Raw genomic sequence first — 25535 nt, forward strand, 5'->3', positions numbered from 1 at the left:
TTAATAATTATGCACACCTGAATATAAGACATTTTTCACTTCAGCCTTCAGCCTTCATGAATAATTATATATCAATTATAAATTATTAAATACAAGATTAATAGTAGTTATTAAGATTGATGTCGTTTGGAATTGGTAAAATGTGCTTCGAAAAAAATATCAGAATATCAACTTGCATAATAATTACGCATGCACTGTATTTGTCCTCTTATGCTGTCGAGGTAATGCAAGAAATGTTGTGATTGGTTGTCAAGGCAGCCAATCGTGGCAGAAATGTAAGCCCATAATACACTAAGCCTCGAATAGCGCTCCGGAGCGGTATTCGAGATAGTGTGGGTTTAGCGTGCGTTAAGGGGACTGCGCTCTGGCGTTTTTAAGACCTGGGACAGTCTTGCGCACTTACTTCCTGTCGCGCGCACGCGCTCTCAAGTGGCCAAGACCGCAAGTGTGGGTATTTGGACGAGGGGTATGTCTATGGATTTTACCACAGAAACGCAGAGGAGAGCGCAGAGCCGTAAAATGTCGTAAAGTCAGATCCTGCGCTATAAAATGTGACGCTCTTCTTCCGGTGTCTCTCTCAGCTTCAACCTGTCTGCGATTGCTTGTGAAGAAGTGTGGCTTAAAACTAGGTACTTGGCTTTTTTTTATATCTGAATCTGCTATTTCATCATTTCAATTACCCAGATTGTGTTCTCTTGATTTATGGTAACATTTAATAGGTTTGACGCAAAGTCTTTCTTTTACGTTCTAGCGAATAGTAGACTAACGTTACACCACGTGGTGAGTAGCCCTGCGGTGCTTAGAGAAAACTAGCGAACTAACAAGTTCTTTATTCCGATTGCTTCTGTAGTTAAATGCACCAATTATATCGCACTATACTGATTCGTTGTGGGTAATTTGGACCTTGTGAGGAACACGTGTTTAAAGATTGATCAGATCTCGTAGATCGCCAAGCAGATAATCACAAGCGGAATTTCTCAAATAGGGCAAATTCCTCTATCTGCTTGGCTAGAAAAACACCAGGTTTGCTTTCATCACTGTAGAATAGTTGCAGTGATGACAATGAGGCCTGGAATATCCCCATCATGTCTAATTTGGGACGATATGAAGACTAATGTTCTTTTATTTCTCCAAACAGGGAATTCTTAGGCCTCTCCGTGTTTGTAGAGTATAGTAACTGACATATGCAGTATGGTAAGTAGTTTTTATTTTTATTTTTTTGGAAATGGTTTGGAAAGGAAATGCACAGTACTAGTCACAGTCTAGTCATAGTGGGCTTAGGAACAAGTGCAGTGCAAAAAATACAATTCCCTTCTCTTGCAACTCACTGTTGTGGCCACTAAATAACAGTGCTACTTATGAGAAGAGACATTTTTACCACAGAAAATGTTGCTGCTTTTTATTGATTACATGTCATTTCAAATAAGATGTGTGCGCTTTCAGGTTTCGGATGGAATAAAAGGTCCTCTTGTGAACGGTCTGGCCAATCGGGTAAGAATTTGTAGGGATAATGATGAATTGCCAGAGTTTTGTGATGATGATTGGCATTAATGTTCAACTGCTCTTATAAACCATGAAAGAGGATGTGCCTTTCTGAACACTCAAACTCCCTTTCATTGTTCTTAAAATGTAGACATGCTATGCTTTTCTTATGTTTCCCTATGCTTTCAGGCTTCAGAACAAAATGTGGGTGAATAATCCTGGGAGTGAATACATAAAATGCATGTTTTGCATCTGAAGAAGCTTGTCCTAATGGTAAATGTCACAATGTTAGCTTTTTTTTATAATATTATCTGGTTTCATTTTATCTGTAACATTTCAAAATGTGTTAAATTTGTTTGGTTTATTAAATTGAGGTCTATCCCGACTTGCCCCTCTCAGTAGAGCTTAGTCGTTGGAAATGCCTCAGAGATAAAGTCTGTAGTATCGCTTTACCCATGTCGCTAATATCATTAGCTTTGTGGGATAACGCTGCAGTACATTTAAATGAGCTTAAAGGGTGTACCTTAATTTGTAAGGCATAGTGAAGAACAAAATCTCACTTTAAATTTCCACTCTGTAGGTGTGATCTGAAGGATGTCCACTAGAAGGCGCAACACCCCGTTTTTGGTGATTGGAGGTTTGTAATGTTAAAGTGGTTTCTTAGAAATAACATTAGTCAGCACTGTTGGTATCTGCATCCAGTTGTCTGTCTGACTGGAATGTTCATATGCCAGTGCTAGAGAACCTTGACACCCGCTCTTATTGGACCTTATATGTTTGTTGTTGGGTCCTGGTGGTGGTCGAGACAAGGCTTTTTTTTTGTGTGTTTTTTTTTTAATGCAGCCAGTCTATAAGCACTTCTCATAAGTATTGAAAAGTTGGTTGCTACACATTGCGTTCCCAGATCCTGAGATGAATTTGTGTGGAGCAGCACTTGCCACGAACCAAGCTGTTTTTGATGCGAACTTTCCTGCACAGCCTCTCTAGTGCAGAGCAGGTGTGCTTTCAATTCTCTCACATACCCAACATGTCATCCCCAGGATAACGGAACACTGCGACCTACTCCTTTTAGAAGCCTTGTGACATTGTTTCAATAGCTCAGTGTGTCTTGATAATCCTGATGTGTCAGTGTTGTGCCCACAGGTCCCATATGGCTAGATTGAAGAATGAATGCTGGCAGGCTATCGTTCTTCCAGTACTGTAAAATGAAAAGTAAGGCATTTGTTCTTGAACATTTCCCAGTTGCATGTATGTGATAAATTTGGTCATATACCAAGGCTTTTAGGATACGTGGTTCCTGACTTGCTGTGGACATGACCAAAAATTAAACCCATCCTAATGAGTCACTTCAGTTGTGTTTCTGTTGGGATTTATTAGGAACATTTCCTTAAATGCATTCAACATACAACTCAATGCGAGGTTGTGCGTGTTTAATTATTTATGCTGTAACAGGTTTGGAGTTGGAGTGAAGGGATTCCCAGCCAGACTTTTCTTGAAAGGTGAGAGATGTTCCACATCCTTGGATCACTTTCAAAGGGGGTCAGCCATTTCTTTTCACTGGCGATCCTTAACGCTGTGATCCCACATCAGTGCCCTATGAAATGTTTTGCAGGTTTTTTCGCAAAAAATAAACTGCTTGCTGTCTTTTGGGGCAACACCTGATTCACTTAAAGCAATATGAATGGCTTATTGTATTAGCACTTTCAATATGAATGTAATTACTTCTGTCTTTAACAGTTGTTGCTGGTGAGGAGATACTGCACAGGGAAGCTGTAAACCTTCTGCTTTGGAATGTTTTGTGGTGATGCAGTTTTCAATAAATTAAGTGTGAAAGGTATCTGTGGTTTAAGGATTTATTTATTATTATTATTATTTTATTTTTATTTTTTTCAGAAAGGCTTAAGGACCAATGTAAAATCCCAAATATCTCCCAACATGAATGCAAACAACAGTTTTTCTCATGTAATTTAGCCATCAAACTTTGCTACAGTTTTCTCATTAGAGCTCACATTAGAGAGGATAGCATTAAGATTTGAAGTCTCGAAGCTTCATAGCCAGTGTCATGCCAGTAGGAGACTGGTTCTCAGGGCTTCATGTGGGTCATGGGGTTCAGATTAAAGGATTCTCTCTGCAGAACACCGCTTTTAGTGCTCCACTTCTGCTTTGACAAGCTGCCTTTGAGTGTAACTAAGCCTTTATTTGTGAGCGCTTGACTGTTCTATTGCTGTGTTTGCTCTTTGGGGAATGTCTTAAAGTGTAGTTTTCAGATGAGAATTTGTTCATAAAGTATCTGGTTAGAAAAGATAAATTGTTCAAGCCATAGAACAGAATGGACTTGTGTATTTTATTCACTTGAATCTTTGACTAATTTCGGTTTGCACTTTTACACAAGCTTTTATAAGTCATTTTAATATTAAAGGATTAAGTCTGTATGAAAATGCTCAAAAGCTTTTTGCCTTTGTCTGTCTCAGATGATAAAGGTGTAAAGCTGATCCTTGTTAAGAGAAAGATGTAGTCTGATGTTAGGGTCCTTTAGCCTTTATTGTAACATTTTCTTTATAAAGTGCATTATAGAAGATAAATGTTTACTGCTGGCTGAACAGTTTCTTGACTGAAACTAAAGATTCTCCACTGAAAATATTAATTTGGCTTTTCCCATGTTTAAGTTTAACTTTTACAAGAAAGCATGTTAGGCCTAGGAAGAGAGTTGCCTATTTAAAAACATTACCTGGTAACAAACATACCTGATATTCAAAGAATGAAAAGAAGTCCTAGTCCAAAGCTTTAATGTGTTCCGGGTGGTAATGCTGAAAGGAATAGTGTCTAAAGAGGAGTGCTGTCCTTTTAACTGAACAATGCCTGTCCCTGTGAGAGATCAGTGTGTCCCAGGGATCTTATCACAGCTGCACACAAAGAATGCTTGTTGTTTTATGACGTTCTGCAGCACCAGCCCTGGTTACCAATAGACCGCAATTGTGAATTATTAAACTTCTGCTGCCTTGTGTTAGATGATGCACTCTGGGCCTGGACTTGGTAAATTAAGGGGTGTTATGATGTAATTATGCAATACATGTTGAACATGATTGCTTCAAATTACTATATATATATATGTCTTTTTTTTTTCTCTTGTTTTAAAATTCTAGCTGGGGGAAAATTACTTCAATTGGCTGGCTTTGTAAATATCGGTTTCATTCCACTTCTAATCTTTAATCTTGGGGGGGGGGACAAAAATTCCCCCCTACTGTCTTTTTTTGGTTTCGGTAAAGACAGAATAGATTAATATTGATTGAAAATCCCCCATCACACTTTTACACAGTCAATGATTAGCAGGATTTTATTTAGGCTCAAGAAAAGGTCACATACTTTATAATCGAGTATGTGGCTAAACTGGGTCACCCTTGATCCAGCAAACTACAATTTTTAGGCAGGTTTTTAATGCTAAAATATTAGTATTTTAGGGGTGGACTTTACCAGAAGTACATTTTCTACATGGTGGGTGAAATTATCAATTTACATCAAACGACTGTTGTCCCAGGCCATGCGATGAAGGGGTATAAATTCATCTACAACCATTCATTGGTCTTGAGGGAGAGGATGCCCATTAATAACATTTTGACACAATTTTGTCCTGGGCCCTGTAAATGTTAGCGACGTGGCCCTGTTCAAATTATATAAGTTCTGTGTACCAGCACTTTTTTAAGCCCATGTTAAATATTTTGATAATTTTAGTTTAATGGAGGCATAGCTAAAAATGTTCATAACACTCAAATAATTGTTTTATATCCAAAAAATAAATTACATGGCATTTTATGCAAATACGACTACATTTTAAAACAAAAAATGTGCGTCTCGATAAACTGTGTCACCGAACTACATTTCCCAACACGCACTTCCTGTATAATTCGTCCCGCCCCCTTTTTTTGACTGACAGGTTGTTTGTTTCACTGTTACCAGCTGCTGGCCCATTCCAATCCTTGTCGGAGTGGAAACACGGGGGCCGACAGTCCTCTTTTTTTTCTCCCTTCCCGTTTACCTCGTTGTGCTTTCTTTTATTTCACCCCGCCTTACTCTCTTTCTCTCGTTTCCTTGGCAGACAACTTTTCCTTTTCTCTCCCCTCCTTTCCGCTCTGTTTGAAGGTTTTAAAGCCCTGTCCAGACTCCATAAGCTCTATTTATTTATTCTTTCTTGTTTTATTAAAACGGAATAGGCAGTTATATTTTTTAGATGTACCACAAATGAGAAGACGCAAAAGATGGAGCTGCACATTTTAGAGCACAGTTTAAAAGTAGCAAGTATAGCGAAAGAGGGCATCCAGATTTGCACTCACGGATTAATCAAACTAGCTTTCCTGCCCTCTAAAACAAGGTAAGTAGCTTCACGAATCAGGTTTGCGTTGTGTTAAACCTGTATTTACTGTCTTGAAGAATCTGACGCGGAATTACATTAGCTTACCGCTACGCACCTCTTATGAAAGGCAGATGCAGTTTCAGCACTTTTTTCATCCAAATTTCTATTTGCTCCATCTACGAGGCGCATGGCATCATCAAGCAAGCAGTCATGTGTGTTTTGTTTAGCGGTAATGATGGTCTGTGCTGTTGCTGGAGTTCATTCGACGGTAGAGGGGTGTGTGAACGTGCTCGGGGTTGTTTTTCTTCTTGTGCGGTGGTATAAATATACGGAGGGGGATGTTGCTTTAAATCCCCCGTTCTGTGATGCTCAATGCACGATCACGTATTCAGCATCACGGCTTTGATACAGATGAAGGGGGCAAACCTGATGACTTGATGTGAAGCTTATCTTTTCGGTGCTTTAATCAAAAACTGACCTGTTTTGATCAGTTTGGCAGAGATCCGTTTGAATTGCTCTCAGTGGCGCTGGTGGAAACCTGTAAACAACTGGAAGAGGAGGGAAAAGTTGTGGCCTGAACCTGATTTGCATGCATTTGCTGCATAGGCTCACTGCCTGTGAACAGAAATGTTTTTTGTTTTTTTTACCACCTTTTGTGTTTAGTAATGGACATTCATTGCTGCTGGTAACGTTCTGCAGTTGTTTTCTGTCTCATACTGATACATCCTCAGATGAGGGTCTTTGTGAAAGACCATCTATTCATAGAGTCCCAAATGCCCCCTTGCTGTGTTTGCTAAGGAGAGTGTGTGAGCACATCTCCAGTCAGAGGCTGAACCTCAGGGAGAAACATCCTGTTCGGTCATTTAGTCTTGTTAGACTGTGTGGACACACACACACACACACTCACACAGGCCTCTTGCTATAGTTAAAGTGGTTAGTAAGGCAGAGTAGGTTGTTTTCATGGCTGTGTAAGTGTCTTGATAAAAAAAAAAAAATCAGTGGTTTAAATCTGGGGCCTAATTCCGTTCAGGCCCTTTTTATTTTGCATGTTTACTTGCTCTAACATTCGGAAATCTTATTTTCCATGACAGTCCAGAATGCTTTATTGGTTTTATGCTTCTTAATGGCTGTCATGTTCTGCATACTTGTTTTGAAAAGGTATTATTGCATTCGTGAGACTGAAATTAAGCAAACAAGTATGTGTGTTAGATATTGGCTTTGACATTAAAAAAAAAAAACATCAGTCGACGACTAGTAGTTAGACATGTTTGAATAGGAAACTTTTCTTTGGAGATCAAAGCTGTTTTGTCATGACTCAGAGCCTGGAACAGCAATGATGACATCACCTCATATCGAAAGGAAAAATACTGAAAATAGCAAAGTAACATCTCAGCAAAAATATTCAAGGTCTGCCTGCAAAAGCAGGGTTATTAATTTGCAAATTGAAGATTTATCACCGTAAAAAGCTTTGCAGCTGGGCTGTTTTAAACATTCAGGTTCTGTTTACAGTGACATATTCCTCCTGGTGGTTTGCATCTGGCTGTGAACAGCGTTTCTATTGTATTCAGTGCTGTATGTCTTGCCCAGCATGCCGTGAAATCCGTTTTAAGTGCTTTTTTTGAATCTGAATGTAACTTCATGTAGAAATGGCATTTTTGATATGGCTTCTTTTCTTTTTTTGAATCTTTAAATTGATACTGACTTGGCAAACACTGTTATGCTAGGTGATAGGAGGAAACGCTTGCTTTTCTGTCGCAGAGGCACAGCTTGAATCTATTTATTTGGGCTAGTAGCTGTTTGTGAAGTGTCTGAGTGATGCCGAATGCACACAACACGAGGGGAGCTCTGGAAATAGTTGATTACAGTTAGAAACATTGTTGCCAGCCCTTGGGTTGTGCTGGCTCACTGTTTGTCCAGCAAGATATAGAGGAAGCAGTTTTTTTTCACACAGGAAGATACAATGAAACGACAGTTAACCAAATGCAGTGTCACCATTAAAACAAAACAAAAAGCTATATATATATATATATATATATAAATAAGGACGTACCAATATATACATTTTTGACCAATATACAGTATTATATATTATATATATATATATATATATATATAGTGCTTTATTTAATATAAAAATGTGTAGGCTATATGTGTGCATGTATCTAAACATTCTTAAATAAAAATACATTTACTTGAGATTCAAATTAAACGATTGTTGTCTGAGAAATTTAACAAAATTGAATTTATACTTAAAACAAGAACAAATATGTCAATGGGGTATGAAAACTTGTTTTTCCTTTGAATTAAGTGCATTTCTTTATCTCCATTGATATATTTTTTCTTGTTTTATAAACTGACTTCATTTTGATCAATTTCCCAGAAAACAAGAGCATGTCATTTTGCTTCTCAATGTATCTGGGTTTAAGAATCTTTAGACATTTGCACTGGAAAACAAGGCAAAATTACTTTTGAAAGAACATCACTTTATGAGATGTGATCAGAAGGTACATTGGAAATTATTTCCATATTAAAGTATAAAGTAATGGAGATCTGTTGGAAGTTTTATTTTCAAACTAAAACTGACCGTTTTTACTCTCTTAATAGTTGCATTTGGTGTTTTTGTACAGAATTCTTTGGTGCACATTATTCCAAAGACAAAATGTCTTTGTAATGCTAAATCAAATAAGGGTAATAATAACTTGCTCCACCTCTGAAAATCCTTTTTGGCTGATGTCAACAAGACTTCATATTTTTAAAATAGGTTGCAAATCGTTTTCATTTTATTTTGACTTTGAATGTGGATTTTAAAGAATAGCTCACCAAAAAAAAAAAAACATCTCAAAATATCTTTTTTGTATTTCCCAGAAGAAAGAAAGCACAGGTTTGGAACAACATAAGGGTTATTTTTCATTTTGGTGTTAACCAAATGTGCATGTAGTGATGTTTATAATAATAATAATAATAAATTGTTATTCTGCTCCAGTGGCTTTGACTGTGTGAGGTTATAGTGTGTTGTTTTTAGTCTACAGGTAAGAAGGCTTTATTTCCAGCAACATTACTGGATAAACAGGAACAGCCATCTTGTAATTTCAGGGTTTCTCACCTAAAAATGGAGTTAGGAAATAAAAAGCGGTAAATATATTTTTAGATAAACTGCTGGAATCAATAATTATTTGGTAGTGCATTTGAAAATAAGATTCAATGTGTGTGTCCTCAGAGACCTCGGGAACGGTTGTTAGGAGCACATTTCTGAGCAGAGGCTCTGAGTGAGTGAGTCAGAGCCTGTTGAAAATTTACCGTGGAGATGTTTTGTTGCTCCAATATAAGGGCATAAGACCTGCCTTTCCTCTGTGATTATTGCTTTGCTTTTATTGCTCATCTCAGGACTCAAATTAGTGTAGATCCATCACTGTATCTCTCTCTCTCTTCACTCAATGACTCCAATTCAGCTCAAAGCTGAATGAGTTCCTAGTGCTGCAGAAAGGTGGATTTTTATGTAGAAAAATAAGTCAGTCAGTTTGTTATTAGTGCTTTAAATGATAAAACAATTCAAGAAGTACTTCATTAATACCGTACAAAGACATATACACTTCAGATACCTTTCTGTACTGCAATGCTGTGTCATTTAGACTCAAGGGGATTTCAGACGATCCAGTGACACAGCACCAGAAGTGTCTGACAGCTTGCAAAAACCTTGAAAAAAAAAAAAAGTTTTTGCGGTGTCAGATAAATAATGCATAAAATTTTAATTCTTCAAATCCCTATGCCTGAACAATAGATGTGCATGTTCATAGAAGCTTCTCAGGAATATGATATTAAATTTTATTCATTACTCTGGTCCTTCTTGGCTTATAATTTCCATCTCTTTTTCACTTTGCTTCTCTCCAGATGCAAGTTCTTTAGTTTGACCGAAACTCCGGAGGATTACACCATTATCGTGGATGAAGATGGCTTTAAAGGTAGGTCTCGTGGTTACTCTTTTACTAAGAGTGCACTGGGTTTAGTGCAGCGAGGCAAGATTAAGTCATGTAAAGTATCACCGATTCTCTATAATTCCTTGTAGCTTGACTCCCTGCCAATGTTTGACCACATATTGCTCCATCAGTTTTGTGGGTTTGTTGGCAGCTTTTTCGGGCCATATTTAATCTGGAGAACTATAAATCTGATACATGAAAGTGGTAGAACATTTTTTTCATCCCGATCTTCCCCCGTATTTCACATGCTATCGATTTGAAAAGTAATGAAAATTTGTTTTTGTTAGTGTTTCTTAGCTTTGAGACCATTTTAATGTTCTCATCAACAAAATCCAGTGGTCTGTTTTACAAGAAAACAGAACAAAAATATTGGTAACTCGTGTTGCACTACACAGATTTCTGTACAAGCAGAAAGTCCCTCCCACTGAAGCCTATTGGTTGTTTTACAAAAGCTCTTCGAAATGCACCACCCCAACTTCCTTTTTCAGTAGCAATTACATCAACACAAAAAAGAAAGCTGTGTCGTGCTTTCATAGGGTCTATAAAGATTCCAGTCATCACCTTTAGGTCGAGCATTCAGTATGTTCAAAGTCACCTCCATGTCACTTTTTTTTTTTTCTTTTTCTTTTTTTGTTGTCTGTTTCAGAGCTGCCGGAGTCTGAGTATCTCAGTGTGGCCGATGCGACGTGGTTGGCTCTTAATGTGGTGTCCGGGGGCGGGAGCTCTACCAGCTCTCAGCCAATCGGTGTAACGAAAATCGCAAAATCAGTCATCGCCCCGCTGGCAGACCATAATATCTCTGTGTTCATGCTGTCAACATACCAGACTGATTTTATATTGGTGAGTGTCACACATGCTTAGGCTATAGAGAGCAAGAAACAATTGCCTAATTTTTATATTTCCAAAATTACATACTGTTTGCATTTCCACCAGAATTAAGGAGTTGTTTTTTTTAATCCGTTAATTTTCTCCATTAAAACAATTGACACACACAAAGAAGCACATGACACCATCATATAGGTAATTCATATGAAAGCATCATTTATATTTACTACAAAACTAATTTCAGGGATTTTAGCGACACCTAGTTCAGGGGTCATCAATTAGCTTGGTTCCTTCCGGACCGTGAGACGATGGTTTCACCATTTCTACAGTTTAAATGAGCAGTGCAATCAAACAACAGAGCTGTTCATACCACAAGCACTTAGAGTCGCAATATGTAATATCTAGCTCCAGAGTTGGTGCCTTTAAGCCATTTGTGTTCCCTGTAAGTTGCTTCTCTCCTTAGCTAAAAATGTAAAGCGTTGCATTACTGATTAAAATAAATAAATAAATAAATCAGATGCCATGGTTATTTTAACAACAGTAGTGCAGACACTGTGGCGAGCAGCACAAGATCGACACTGTAAAAACACTGTAGAAATAAGAATGCAACAATATAAAACATTTAACTAAATCAAGTTTGTGTCAGATTAATGGCACCTTTACACAGTTTTTTTTCATCTATATTTAGAATTATTATTTTAGCATGTTAAGAGCATTTCATCATAAACATTGTTCTAACTGGCATTGATCCAAACTTGTTCCTGGAGGGCCAGTGTCCTGCAGAGTTTAGCTCCAGCCCTAATTAAACACACCTGAACCAGCTAATCAAGGTCTTTAGGATTACTAGAAAGATCCAGGCAGGTGGGTTGGAGCTGGCTGAAGCTAAACTATACAGGACATTCGCCCTCCAAGAGCAGGATTGGACACCCCTGAATTAGATCATTTCTGGCATGGATGGGCAAGAAAAGATACTTTGAATTTGCTAGTTAGTTTACTAGCTAGTTCCTGGTAATTTGGTTTTTGCTAATGCTAAAAATTTTCTCATTTTTTCAGTAAGCCTTATGTGCTATTCATACTGTAGGTATCTGACTGTAAAAACAATATGTTAATAGTCTGATTAAACAGCTGATCTTACCTTTTAATATTTATATCCAATTTGGCTCAACTGATAATAACGGAAATAATCTCAGATGCCACAGTTTTGGCTCAGTATCTTAATCCTTTGTGACTATTTTGCCTTTTTTTTTTATTTTTTATAAAGTTCTACTGCTTGACTACATGGAAATTTATAACTATTCTAAATAAGTATTGTCCGGACAAGGATATAAAATTTAAAGGATTAGTTCATTTACAGATTGAAAATTCTGTCATCATTTACTCACCCTCCGAACAGTTGATGGGCACCATTGACTTCCATAGCCGGAAAAAAAATGCTATGGAAGTAAATGGTGCCCATCAACTGTTCGGATACTAACATTTTTCAAAATATCTTCTTTTGTGTTCAACAGAAGAAAGAAACTCATACTGGTTTGGGACAAGTGGAGGGTGAGTGAATGATGACAGAATTTTCATTCTGGAAGTGAACTACTCCTTTAATTTAACACCCCTGACCTAGATAAAGAGTTTTGTTCTCTCTTGGGTGATTCACTTCACTTTTGTGCAGTACGGCATTGCATAGAATCATCTCTGACTTATTCTGGAGTTTACACTCACTTAGACAATCCTCATTACTTGAACTGTAGGAAATTATGTGAATCCACACATGAAGAACTAAAAAATCAATATAAGGATCAAAAACATGAATGTTATATCATGAGAAAAAGAACTGCAATACATGACAAACATAAACCAGGCTATTGCGAAAGATTATATGAAAACAAGCCCTGTGATATGTAGTCTGAATAAGTGTCATTAATGGTTAAAATACAGATTCACAGCTTCTCCATTTCATAGCACAAGTTGAAACTGTCCTTTTATATAAGGACATGGCATTATGTCTGGTTATTGCTATCAGATGAATAAACTTTAAACAATACATACAGTAAATCCAGAGCAAGGCATCACTTCTCCTTTCCTTTAACCAACCCATCTACCATGACCACAGCCAGTTGCTGTTATCTCAGCACATTTCCACTTTGTGTGTGTTTGTGAACACATTCCAAATCAGTGGTGGTACAGTCACCTGAGCCTGTTTATGAAAATAACAAGAAATGTGGGAGCGATGGTAATCTGGGGGTAGTTATGTAAAGAGGATAAAGCCTGTGGATCAGCAGCCGCTTACTGGAATTTACCGGAAAGTTCAGGTTCCACACCAGCTGCTCCCAGCCAGAGGAATAATCACAGAGCTTTATAGAAAGAGAGGAGATGACCTGCCTCCTGTGCTGGGCCACTGGAGAGGCCATTTCCTTCTCATCCTCACCCTGTCCTTCGCTCTTGGCCTGGTTACTTAAAACTTTAAGAGCAGTTCAGAAATACCCGTCTGTGTCCGGCCCGTCAGGCCTAGAGCACACAGATGTCTCCTTCATTTGGATCACTAAAAAAAAGTGAAAGAGAATATTGTCTTCCAGAGGAGTTGTTGAAGGGTTAAAGCTTTCCAGCCCTGGGGAAAAACTCAATGTTGTGTAAGGCTAAGCTAAATAGCTTGAAAAAATATTTCTATATATTATATTTCAGCCTCAGATATTCAATATTTGTATTCCGTATATTATTATTATTATTATTATAAAAGTTTAACCATCATTTCAACCAAACAACCATTGTTACTTAATGCAAGAAATAAAATACAGCAAAAATATAGTTCAAATATTCAAACCGTGTTTACACTTAATGAATGTAATGATTTTTAATAATTTTCCTAAATATGCACAAATATATTTTAACTAAAAAATTTGAAAACATGAAATGTAACGTGGAGACTACCGTGAACATTTTTGAAGGATGATGCAAACAAATTTGACAGTGGATCAGTTTTGAATCAATTCTCTTCAACAGGCAATTTGAACTGATTCACAAAAACAATCAAACTTATCAACTCTAACGCTGTTTTTGTTAATCAAATTTAAATCACATTTTTACTAAATGAACACAAGAAGTAATGATTTCTAATAATTTTAGTAAATACAAATATGAAAAAAAGAACATGAAAGAATGTAACATGGAGACTACTGTCCTTGTGACGTCAATTTTGAATCCATTGACTGCAACAGGCAGTTTGAACTGATTCTCAGAACTCTAACTCTGTGTTTGATACTAAAGTTTAACTCCGACACGCCATTACAACTAAAACCTAATAGCTGAATTACAAGCATATTAAAATGGTAGCAATATTTGTGATTTGCTTACTTTTGTGTTGCCAGCAAAATTAAATTGTATATTATACATTATTCAGTTACTTTTAAAAGTAATGCATTACAATATTGCGTTACTCCCTAAAAAAAGTAACTAATTACGTTACTTAGTTACCTTTTATGGAAAGTAATGCGTTACGTTACTTTTTAAATATGAGCAGGGCTTGATTGTTTTTAATATAAGAAGTTCTATTTATAGCAAATGTAAAAGCCCTTTTACACCAAAAAGTTTAATGAATAAAACCTCAGGCTGAAGGAAAAGTAAATTCACATCTGTACAGTAAAACGCAGAAGAAGGTTCAACATTCTTCAGCAATAAAAAAACAATGAAGCACAATTGTTAGTTTATCAAAAGTCATTTTTGCTTATTAGTATGGTTGAACTGGATCATCAAAGGTCTGCAGCAAAGACACTGGTTAATAAAATGGTATTAGCTGCCCATGGTCATGCACACGCTGTCTTCAGAATTCACTCTCCTGAGGGTTGTCAATGGAGAAACGGTTGCTGCCAACAGTACCGGGGTCACCAATGGTTTTGTCAAGCCTAAACTGGGTAATCATCTGTCATTAGTCTGAGGGTGTGTCGGCGCAAGGCATTTTGTGCATTTGCAGTACCAAGTGATGTTGCTGAGACTTAAAGGGACCCAAAAATAAAAATCCTGTTATCATTTACTCATCCTAATGTCATCACAAAACTTTCGGTGTTACATAAAAGATGATATTTTGAGTTGTTTTTTTTTTTTTCAATGATCACCAATACTGTTTGGTTACCAACAGTTTTTGGACTGACACACCAGAGGTGGATGTTAATGCCCGTTTTATTTTTTTTTCCTCAGTCCCTCGGCCGATCATTCACCCTCTCTCCAGCCCCAGTAACATGTTCTGCGTTACCAGCCTGGACCCCGACACGCTGCCCTCGGTGGCCACACTGCTCATGGACGTCATGTTCTACTCGGGCGGGTAAGAGCTTCAAGCCGGGCCGCTCCTCCTGGCTCACATATGGCAGTAACTGAGAGCCATCTGCCAGATCTATTAGAGAATGATGATAATACACACAGGTCACTGTAGGGAGTGCATTATGTGGCGACAGGGGAGAAAAGACTGGAGATAAAATGAGCAGTTTGTATTTGTACAATATTGCCCTTCCTTATAGTGGCTGAACTTGTTTACTGCTCAGACAGTGGCATCAGGCCAACAATTAGAGGGAAAGATCAGATCAGAGTTGCCCTTATCATACTCCTCCTCCCATTTTTCCCTGTTCCTTGTGAAAGCATCAGCTGAGTTGAGCTCTAATGAAGCTTGTGTAATAACAAGAATCCCTGCTGTGCTTCATTACAGTGTGAAAGAGACCGGGGGGCAGAGTGAGGATTCTGGACACATCCGCTTTTTCTCCTTCTCGCTGATCGAGGGCTACATCTCTCTAGTTATGGATGAGCAAACGACCCGGAGGTTAGACAAGCCCTGCATCTAACACTCTGTTAATGTCAACATGAAAACACAATTGACCCCATTTGATTTCTCCAGGGATGTGATTCTTTAGGATTAATCAGAATTCCGGTTATTTCGGGGGAGTTCAGGGTGATGCTGGTTACTGCATGATGATTGAAATCGTGAAATGGCCTTATGCAATTAACTAATTAAACTGCGAAAAGGTTATGTTTTCTAATACATCATGGACAGAATGGTCCTGAGAGCGCTGAACGAGCTCACAGTGTCATCTGCAGGACAGTCAAAAGGGTTCAAATGGTTCAAAGTGCCAAATGCGAGTAGAATCAGCGCTGAAACGTGTGACTCGCCTGGTAACGTTTTTATGAATGGTGGTGAGAATTTGAGATTGCTTAGTATATCATAAAATTTGCAACGGTTGTGATGTAATTATATAAATATAGGCTATAGTGTGACGTGCTACATGTCTGCTGTAACAGTACTCTTTTTTTCAGTTTATATTCACTGTAAATGCTAGCTGTGTTTGAGTCGCTTTAATTTGCATTTGGGAACACAACATTCATCTTTAGAATCATTTATACATCTGTTGTTGTTTACGAAGAGAAGTTTGTGTCACGTGATCCTTCAAAAATCATTCTAATACGCTGATTTGCTGCTCAGGAAACATTTATTATTTATTGTCAATGTTAAAAACTGTTTTTGCTGCTTAACATTTTTGTGGAAATGATACAATGATACGTTTGTGGTAAGATTTAAGAAAAGAGAAATTGATTTTATTCATCATACATTAAAGTGATGAAGAGTGAGTGAAGGCATTTAAAATGTTGCAAACGCTTTCTATTTAATAAATGCTTTTATAAATTTAATAAATATATTTGATAAATGCAAATAAATGCTGTTTATTGAACTTTCTATTTATTAGTGCTATCAAAATTAGCGTTAACCCAGGCGATACATTTTTTCAATTTGTTTTAATTTCACTTAAATGAGAAGTTATTTTATTATTTAGTTGTTATTAGTCTAATAAATGTTCTAATTGATAGCTATCAATTATCTTGTAATGTAGAATGGTTATAGTTAAAGGGATAGTTCACCTTCAGTTGCAAAAAGATGCCATTAAACAAATATTAAAAATATACTGTCTTTATGTTGTTTCTACATTAATTTGAAGATTGTGAAATTATTACAATATAAAATTATAATTAAGAACTTTAATGTTAGGTGGGATTAATCACAATTAATTTCAGAAAAAATGTGCGATTAATTATTTTTTTTAATCAATTGACAGCACTATTTATCAAAGAATCCTGAAAAATAAAATTATCACCATTTCCACACAAAATATAAAGCAGCACAACTGTTTTCAACATTGATAATAATCAGAAATGTTTCTTGAGCATCAAATCAAATTGTAATGATTTCTGAAAGAGCATGTGACGCTGAAGACTAAAGTATTTTTTTATCAAAAATATTAATAATTGTAATATTTCCGAACTTTTGGCAGGTACTTTAATAATGACTATTATATTATATTAATCATGATTATTAAATGCTGCTTTTTACTTTTACAGGACAATAGTATGTATTAATAAAATATATCTTTTAATGTGATAAGATTCATTTTTTTAAAGGGGTCATATGATGCGATTTCAATTTGTTACGAGTTCTTGGTGCATAAAGAAGATCTGTAAAGTTGTAAAGACTAAAGTCTCAAATCCAAAGAGATATTCTTTATAAAAGTTCAGAGTCAGCCACACCTACCTAAAACGGCTCGTTCTAACACGCCCCCACATGTCTACCTCACTATGTGGGAAGATTTGCATAACGCCGCCCAAATGTTCAAGCAAAGAAAGATGGCGTAACTTTTAAATAATGTTATTTTTAGCAGCATCATATGACCCCTTTAAATAATAAGCGCCGGGGCTTGGGAGCCAGGTCAGATTTTCCTGCTTTTTTGTCTCCAACTCATCACATGCCTGTTTCTCAATACGCACCCCTAATCTTGTGCATAAATCATCAGAGCATGTTATTACAAAGGACAAAGGGTTTGTTTTTTAAATCTTTCATCCAAATATAATAAATTGCTTTCTGGCTGACGTCACCTACTCCACTATTATTTTCCAACTTTTTTTTTCTTCCAGCCACCTGTAACAATTGTATTAAACACCCATTTTTCAAATAGTTCCCAATCCATAAAATCTTTTTTTCCTTGATCACATGGAAATACCACATTAAAGGGATAGTTCACACAAAAATGAAAATTCTGTCATTGTTTACTCATGTCGTTCCAAATTGATCAATGTTTATATATGTATAAAAGACTAAATTAAATCTGTTAAATATATAAAGTAACCATGTCTCCTCAGAAGATTTGAATCAAACTGATCAATTCATATGGATTACTTTTACTATCTCTACAAACTTTTAGAATCGTCAAAGTTTTGGTTTTGTGGACCGAAATCTCTCAGATTTCATTAAAAATATCTTCATTTGTGTTTTGAAGACAAATGAAAGTCTTATGGGTTTGGAACGACGTGAGGGTGAGTAAAAGGTGACAATTTTAATTTTTAGATAAACCGTCCCTTTAACAGAAGTAAAATGGCTTGCAAACGTCATTTCATGTTGACTTTAAAGAAATTAAACATAATTTTGTGTATAGACTGCAATATGGGACCTGCGTGGGTTTTAAGGTGAATTTCTTTGTCAGTGGTTTCATCAGAATTTTCCAACTATTTATCTTTTAGCTTGAAGCCTGTTGAATCATCATGTCTTTGTGTGTGTGGCTACAATGGAACTTGCCTGATGAAAAGATTTCTGTATAGTATCATCATTATGATTTTGTTATCATTGCATATGGTTAACATGCTGCTCTTTTCTTGTCAGGTTTCCAAACAACGTCCTCTTCACCAGCGCTTCAGGAGAGCTTTGGAAAATGGTCCGCATCGGAGGACAACCCTTAGGGTTTGGTGAGTTCAGGCTAAAACTCTAATCTCTAGTCTCTAACTCTAATCTAGGGACTAGAATTCGGGGGTTGGTTCTTTTGACTTGGGCCTGTAAGCAACCACCCAGGACACCCTAGCAATGTGCTAAAAAAACACCCAGAACACATTAAAGGTGGGGTATGTATTTTTTCAAAAACGCTTTAGAAAACTGAGTCGGGCCGAGTACCAAAACCAACTTGTAGCCAATCAACAGTAAGGGGCGTGTCTACTCATGATGCGGAGGAGAGAGCACTCAGTGCACAGGGCGTGTCGCGCCGCATCCAGTGTAGACCGCATCACTGATTATAATGAGTTTATAGTATTTTGTCGCGCCACTCGCGTCCGGTGTATATACGGTGTAACATTGGTTTTGCTTTGTTTCACATAACTAATCGTTGCCTGGGTTGCGTATGTATGTGTGGGGCGGAGCTGTCAAAATAGGGGCGAGACACTTTTGTGGTAGGGGCGTGTTTGTTTTGGTGATTTTTAAATATCAACATTGGCTACCAGAAATCACTTACCCCACCTTTAACAAATGCTTAGCCACATACTCTTGTCATGATAGCATTCAAATTTTCCTTGATTGTAAAAAGTTTAAGGTGCGGTCACTAACAAAATTTCAGCAAAATTTAGTGGATAAAAAAAAAATTTTTGTCTATAGTATAGTGTATGTATGGAGCATAGTCACACAGAAGTCACTTTCAGACCAAGCAGCTGTTGGTTGGTCAATGTGGGGAATCTACATGGGGAAATGTCTCGCCCTCATGTGAAATTCCCTATTGTGTGGATTTCTATTGAAATGGCTTGATTTTACCCATGAAAATTTGCCAAACAAAGGTAAATGTGACCGCACCTTAATGCACAACTACCTCAGAAAAACCAATATGCATTTGAAAGCTTGAGGATTTGGTAACTGAATTTGTAAGTCGGTTGTCTTCCATCAGATGAATGTGGCATAGTGGCTCAGATATCTGAACCGCTGGCGACCGCTGACATTCCAGCCTATTATATCAGTACCTTCAAGTTCGATCACGCTCTGGTGAGTTTGAGCACCCACCACTTTCCCGTCACCAAATATTCAGCTACGAAGGGCGATGTTTAACACGGCAACATCTTGTGTCCACCCAGGTTCCCGAGGAGAACATCCAGAGTGTGATTGGAGCCTTGAGGACCAATGAGAGCACAGGGCAGTGAGACTCTCTGCGATTGGATAGGAGTCCCACGTCCCTGAAAACATTTAGATTTCTTATGTCAAACTCTTAAAAGTGCCAAGAGCTTACCTGAGGACTGCTTCTGGGGGAGGTTATGGGAGAAGGATCGGAAGGCGAATGGATAAGTGTGGGGAGGACTCTAATCTTGCAGTCAGTATTGAGCGACAACATCACTTCCTGTCCATTTCTTGCAAAAAAAAGAAAACCCTAATCCCCAACCACCTCTACAGGGACCCTGCGATGGTGTAAATCCAGTGTTTTTCTTGTCTTCTTTCTCCCCCACCCCTCTTCCTCTTATCCACTCCTCCTCCGCACATCATTTTACCATGGCAACAGGGCCTGGACTTTAGCTACTGATTCTTAAGACGTTGCAAACAACCATTATGTATTAGTGGCAGGTCCTCCTCCTAGAGGACACAGAATGTACTCCAATGTTTCTCGAGATTTATTTTGTTTTTCCTGCCCCCTTCTTGTTTCCCCTTGCAGTGCCAAGACATGGGGCATAAACAGGCTCCTTGTCTAAAAACGTGATGTTTCTCGGGATGCAAATTGATGGTTCAGGGTTGTTGTTGTTTTTTTCTTTATTTAGGCAAAAAAATGGTCCAGTCACAAGTTCAGTCTGTGAAAGAAGCTTCTCATGCTCATTCAAAAAGTTTCCAGTTTTTGTTTAAAGGTTTTGTTTCTTTCCCCTAACCTCAATCCTATATTCACGTTTCAATGCCAAGTAGCTGGGTAATGAATTAGTTGTTGTTGTTGCTGCTGCTGCTTTTGTTGTTTTTGCCTTCAGAGTACAATCAATGGTTTTTCTGTCTGCCCGGCCAAGTTGGCAGTGAACGTGCGCAGAGATCGGAATCAAGGATTCAGGTGAGGTGAAACTGTTTTTGTTTAGGTTATATACACAAACAAGTACACAAATCGTGCAGTTTACTGTATTCTGTTTTTAAACTCGTTCCAATGAGGACATCGCTTTTTTATTTCCACCCTGGAGTCGTCGCGTGTGTGTGATCGGATGAAATGTCTTTTTAGTCTTCACCACTACTCGCTCTTGAGTATTTTCCAAAGCTGTCTCTATTCATGGAGGAACTGTTAGGGGAAACCTATAATTTGTTGAATGTTAGTTAAGGTCAGGTGTCGCAGACACTGGCGTTAGTTTAGGCCTTCAAGCTCCCCTTGTCTGCACTTTATTTAAGGTCTATCTTACATATCTTACTCTTCTGATGTGAAATACTGGGGATGAGTATCTTCCCCCTTGAAGGAGTCTCTTTTCGAAGGGTCACTTGTTGCTCTTTACACGAGGATGGGTGTCTTTTTTCCACAAGCTTTTCTTCTATCAGCTTGGAAGCAGAAATTTGCAGAAACCATATATTTATCAGTGTTAAGGGGTGACGTGTTTGTTCTCTGACAATTAAAGAGGTGAAACAATATATTTTTTCAGCTTACTTTGCTTTTAGGTTTGATTTTCAATTGTTACTCTTTTTTTTTTCCCACTGTTTGAATTATGTTTTCTTAAGCATACAGTGGGGCTTTACACCATACGACTGCTAGACCATGTGCCAATTGAGGATTTGTTATATACACAAGTTATGAAGATATTTAGTCATACCTGTGATTTACAAATGATTTCTGTGGGATGATATTTGCAGAAGCTACTTCTAACTATCCATACAAATTATTGATTGGGAGAATTTGTTGATTAAACCAGCTCAGACACCAGAAAAGGTCATGACTTGATTGCTTTTGTTTTTATCTGAACATGAATTTTTCTTTCTGTTTCTTGACACTTTGTGTAGGTCAGAAACAGTCCCTTTATATTTGCACATTAAAGAGGGTGACTTTCAACTATTCCCTTCTTTTCCCTCAGAATGTCAATCACTATCAATACAGTTTGGTACAAATAATGTACTTGATTCTGGAGTTTCAATATAACTTCAAATTAGTTGCTTCTCATTTATATTTATACAGCCACCTGAAAACGTGATGAAATTATATATTTTATATTTAATGTACAAAATGTGTGTGTACTTTATTTTTTTTAGAGTATTTTTATTTAATCCATTATGCTCTTAAAATAATTTCATGAGCTAGTAATTGAATTTGAATCAGTTTTTATAATTTTATTTTTTAACACGAAAAGCAGATCTTGGAACAGCACAGATAATGTGGCTTTGAGCATACAGTGTCCACTTCAGGTGTTGACAATGTGGCAAAACATTTAGAGGAAACTTCCAAAATGTCCAAGTAGCTAACATAAGATTCATTAAGAGGACTCGAGTTATTTAGGATTCACACCCATGCTTATTTTTGAGGTCAGCACTGTCAACAGCAAGAGGAGGTGTCGCATTTCCATGTTACCTTAAACCACAGCCTTGGCTTGCTTGATTCAGTGTGACATGAAGACTCCTTAGTGAGGGCCTTTAACAAGTCCAAAGTTCTGGAGAAATAATGAAACGTGGCATGCTGATGGTGTTCACTGAAGTGCCAGATTTGCCATAACAGTCTCTCATATGATTGATTTGACCAGCGCCACCATGTGGTCAACACCACAGGCAACATCCGTCACGTGGCCTGGCACCGTCACCTAAAACAAGTGACAATCATTAGCATAAAGAAAACAGATTAACATCTACTTAGTATAGTTCAGTGAATTTAAGATGCTAATGTACTATAGAAGTGTAAATTTGTCTATTCGATGCTTTCACCTGCTACAATAATGCAACGTGTTCGAATTGTTTATAGAAAAGATTTTCTCAGCAAATATTGTTGTGTGTGATTAGCTGCGATTCATTTTAATAATCAAACAGCGTTTTACCTAATTGCATTGGTAAATAAAAAAAATGGCAGCCCTAGTTTGTTTGCAAAACCAACTGACAAGTTCTGAAATCCACACTTTTTCATGTTAAAAGAAAGAATGCAATGTTGTTGGCTTCTTACCCTCCATGGAAAATACTGGTCATCATGTTTCCCAATGCCGAGACATCCTCTCACATTCTTACCCCAAACAAACAGCTCACATCGATCTGAAAACAATATTCATGTAGCAAATAACTCCGCCATCTATTTACATGGATGTTGGCCAGGAAACAGGCTGGATTTAGTACCAACATGGTTATGCAAGCATTTGTAGCAGGTGTTTTCAGAAGAAAGAACATTAACACTTAGTATCCTGCATGAGAGCACATTTAAAATCTCTGAAAACACTCCAGGAGAATCTCTTAATCATACTCAATACAACGACATTTAATATCTTGAGTGAATGCACATGCTAAGTAATAATGTTCAGACTGTAGTTTACCTGTGATGGCTGCAAAGTGATTGAGTCCACAGCGGATGGACGAGACTTTCACTGTAGGGTTGAACTCTGACCTCCCAAAAAATGTGGCTGGCACTCTTTCTGGGATTGCAGACTCTGAAAGCTTCGGGCCTTTTCCCAGGATTCCAAAACCCCAAACAAACACCTCTCCTTCCTCTACAGAGATTGAGTTATTTAATTCATTACATAAGCATTGCAAAGAAGAGATCTTTCAAAGCAACATCAATTTGTGCTTTTTCAAGAGCTGTATAGCAGGTAGAATTCAACAATTATGCATTCAAATATTAAAACCCACTGAGCATTTTAAATTATGATAATGACAAACCATGTAACCACTATGCAAATAGAATATTCAGGCAGGTCATATGTTTGTTTTTTTTCTGGTAAAGCACAAAGGTACACTAATGTACTATGCTGGTTTAATTGTGGTATCAGGTTTTAATACAAGGTTTGGAAAAAAAAAAAATATATATATATATATATATATATATATGTCAAAGTATTTGAACATTTTACTTCATGTAAAATATATACTTGAAGTATCCCCCGAGAGTTTATAATATTTTTTAATAATAGAACAACACATTAGCATTTCAGTCTTTTATCGGTTATTAACTGCTACCTGTCATCTGTTTGATTACGTCTTTAATTGATTTTTTTCGAACATTTCTGCCATATGTACATAAACTGACAGTCACCACTGATAAGCTACTACTAAATATTGTAGAAACTTAATTTTCTGTAAAGTTGCTTTGCAACGATTTGTATCGTGAAAAGCGCTGTACAAATAAACTTGAATTGAATTGAACCTTGACATGCCAGATGACATATCATGGCTGTATTGGATCAAAAGGGTGCTTCTACTAAATACTGAGCAATGGGTCTGAATACTTAGGACCATGTGATATTTTAGTTTTTCTTTTTTAATAAATCTGCAAAAATGTCAACAATTCTGTGTTTTTCTGTCAATATGGGGTGCTGTGTGTACATTAATGAGGAAAAAAAATTAACTTAAATGATTTTAGCAAATGGCTGCAATATAACAAAGAGTGAAAAATTTAAGGGGGTCTGAATACTTTCCGTACCCACTGTATTTATGATTTCATTAAATAATTAGCTTTTGATCAACTTACAAACCGCAGTTTGGGGAACCCCGATCTAGAATAAGAATCTATAAATAGGCATAACCTAGCATATTAGCATCAGGATTATTATTGTTAACTACAACCATAGCAAAACATTTTCATTACTTAAAATCAAATATAAACTTCTATTATTTCAGCTAGTTGCCATGGTAATATTTGACATTCTTGTTTAACTTAAAGTACTTAACATATTTCATTGTACGATTTATCATATTCATGTACTATTCACATTGTGCTTCAGAGAGCACCACAGTACTTCTGGTCATTTTTTAAGTGCACTGAATTGTTCCAGCAAACTTTAGGATTGTTTGACTGTAATCTTACCATTCAGTACAGCCACCTGTGTTCCTCCGCATGCCGCCTGTCTGACTCGACCCACACCCCTCAGGGGCAGCAGCCGTGGAGAGCTCATCTGAAAATCAGACTTTACAAATGAGCTGCACAGCCTGTCATTGTTAGTGCATTGGCCTTTTTACATATAAAATTCCTTATAAGTGTCAATTCTATGACAGTGAACAATCAGTTCAATCATTTTTGATATTTGTTTGCCAGTTGTGCCCTTTACCTGTGTGGCCTCAGTGACAGAGGCCAGCTGCAGGTACTCCGAGTTTCCCCAACCAAAAACCTGCCCCTCCGTGGACACGGCCAAACTACAGTCTCCATATGTGGCCACCTGCTGAACTTTGACCCCAGCCAGGTCTCCTCCGACGGGCACTGGACAGGAGGCCTTGCTGTGATGGCCCAGACCTTAAAATTCCAAAGACATGAATCCTGAGGGAAGGCTCTCATGGTCTGATGTGTCCAAGTATCAACCATGAGTCACCGCGTGTTGTCTGGATACATTTTTTTGGAAAATGCCTTGTGGCAAGTTTCATAAAGGAGTGGAACAAAAAGAGGGACAAAGGAAAGAGACAGAGATAATGACAGACAGATGGTGAAACAAACCTGTTTGTCCGTCTGCCCCCCACCCAAAGGCGTACACTGAGCCTCTGTCTGTTAGAAACAGACTGTGATCCTGCCCACAAGCCACCTACAGGATGAGAGGAGCAGAACAGACGGAGTGAGACTCACAAAAAAGGTCCAGGTAATTGCCTTGCCTATAAATCATACTTTGCATAGGGAAAATTAAGCTTATTAAAACCATAAATACTTTTGCACTGTGATATTTTCATGGTAATCGTTTAAGGTAATTAAACACATTTAACCCCAAATTGTCAATATCGTAATGCTAGGAAAAAAAACACGTCTAGTAATAAAAGCCATCCTGTTCATTTTCTTAAATGGGTCATATGATGCGATTTCTATTTTTCCTTTTCTTTAGTGTGTTATGTAGCTATTTGTGCATGTATAAGATCTGCCGCGTTACAAAGCTCAAAGTCTCCCACAAAAGGATTTATTCTATCTAAAAGAGAAGGCTGATCCAGACCGAGCTAAAACGCCTCATTCAAACACGCCCCCACATCTCTA

At 37.4% G+C, this 25535-nt stretch overlaps 2 protein-coding genes and 1 long non-coding RNA gene across 8 annotated transcripts in view; 2 read left to right on the forward strand and 1 right to left on the reverse strand.

Annotated features, from left to right (window-relative positions):
* Window positions 1-540: 540 nt before the first annotated feature.
* Window positions 541-3319, forward strand: LOC107710729 (uncharacterized). 3 transcript variants are annotated; one of them, XR_001636627.1, is made up of 9 exons: window positions 541-629; window positions 1139-1194; window positions 1444-1491; window positions 1672-1755; window positions 2063-2119; window positions 2387-2479; window positions 2626-2694; window positions 2935-2981; window positions 3220-3319. It is a non-coding gene; the product is annotated as an uncharacterized LOC107710729 (long non-coding RNA). The 3 variants fall into 3 exon arrangements; XR_001636626.1 differs by having other exon boundaries at window positions 2387-2694; XR_001636628.1 differs by lacking the exon at window positions 2387-2479.
* Window positions 3320-5331: 2012 nt separating this feature from the next.
* LOC107710728 (GATS-like protein 2) lies at window positions 5332-21455 on the forward strand. 2 transcript variants are annotated; one of them, XM_016515566.1, is made up of 9 exons: window positions 5332-5848; window positions 9719-9789; window positions 10451-10659; window positions 14411-14528; window positions 14812-14935; window positions 15314-15424; window positions 18305-18387; window positions 19347-19441; window positions 19531-21455. In XM_016515566.1, exons 1-9 carry the CDS (start codon window positions 5736-5738, stop codon window positions 19594-19596), a joined length of 990 nt encoding a protein of 329 aa, XP_016371052.1. In that variant the 5' UTR covers window positions 5332-5735; the 3' UTR covers window positions 19597-21455. The 2 variants fall into 2 exon arrangements, with proteins under 2 accessions (XP_016371052.1, XP_016371053.1); XM_016515567.1 differs by having other exon boundaries at window positions 10451-10650.
* Window positions 21456-21735: 280 nt separating this feature from the next.
* rcc1l (RCC1 like) overlaps window positions 21736-25535 on the reverse strand; it is a 12464-nt gene continuing 8664 nt past the window's right edge. For all 3 annotated transcript variants that reach the window (XM_016515561.1, XM_016515560.1, XM_016515562.1), the window contains exons 7-12: window positions 25014-25098; window positions 24634-24815; window positions 24393-24480; window positions 22906-23079; window positions 22545-22630; window positions 21736-22191 (exon numbers count right to left, since the gene is read on the reverse strand). In XM_016515561.1, the coding sequence (XP_016371047.1) occupies window positions 22114-22191; window positions 22545-22630; window positions 22906-23079; window positions 24393-24480; window positions 24634-24815; window positions 25014-25098 (693 nt within the window). In that variant the 3' untranslated portion in view covers window positions 21736-22113. The remainder of the gene's footprint in view (window positions 22192-22544; window positions 22631-22905; window positions 23080-24392; window positions 24481-24633; window positions 24816-25013; window positions 25099-25535) is intronic.

This window comes from Sinocyclocheilus rhinocerous, unplaced genomic scaffold (assembly GCF_001515625.1).
Source record: "Sinocyclocheilus rhinocerous isolate Xijiao unplaced genomic scaffold, SAMN03320098_v1.1 scaffold597, whole genome shotgun sequence".
Taxonomy (NCBI): Eukaryota; Metazoa; Chordata; class Actinopteri; order Cypriniformes; family Cyprinidae; genus Sinocyclocheilus; species Sinocyclocheilus rhinocerous.

Excerpts from the sequence above, each read along its gene's own strand:
- LOC107710728 (XM_016515566.1), top strand. The coding sequence starts at position 5,736 with ATGGAGCTGCACATTTTAGAGCACAGTTTAAAAGTAGCAAGTATAGCG. Across the intron at positions 10,660-14,410 it reads TATTGGTGAGTGTCACACAT|CTGCCCATGGTCATGCACAC; the intron begins GCTTAGGCTATA and ends AAATGGTATTAG. Across the intron at positions 18,388-19,346 it reads AGGACAACCCTTAGGGTTTG|ATGAATGTGGCATAGTGGCT; the intron begins GTGAGTTCAGGC and ends GTCTTCCATCAG.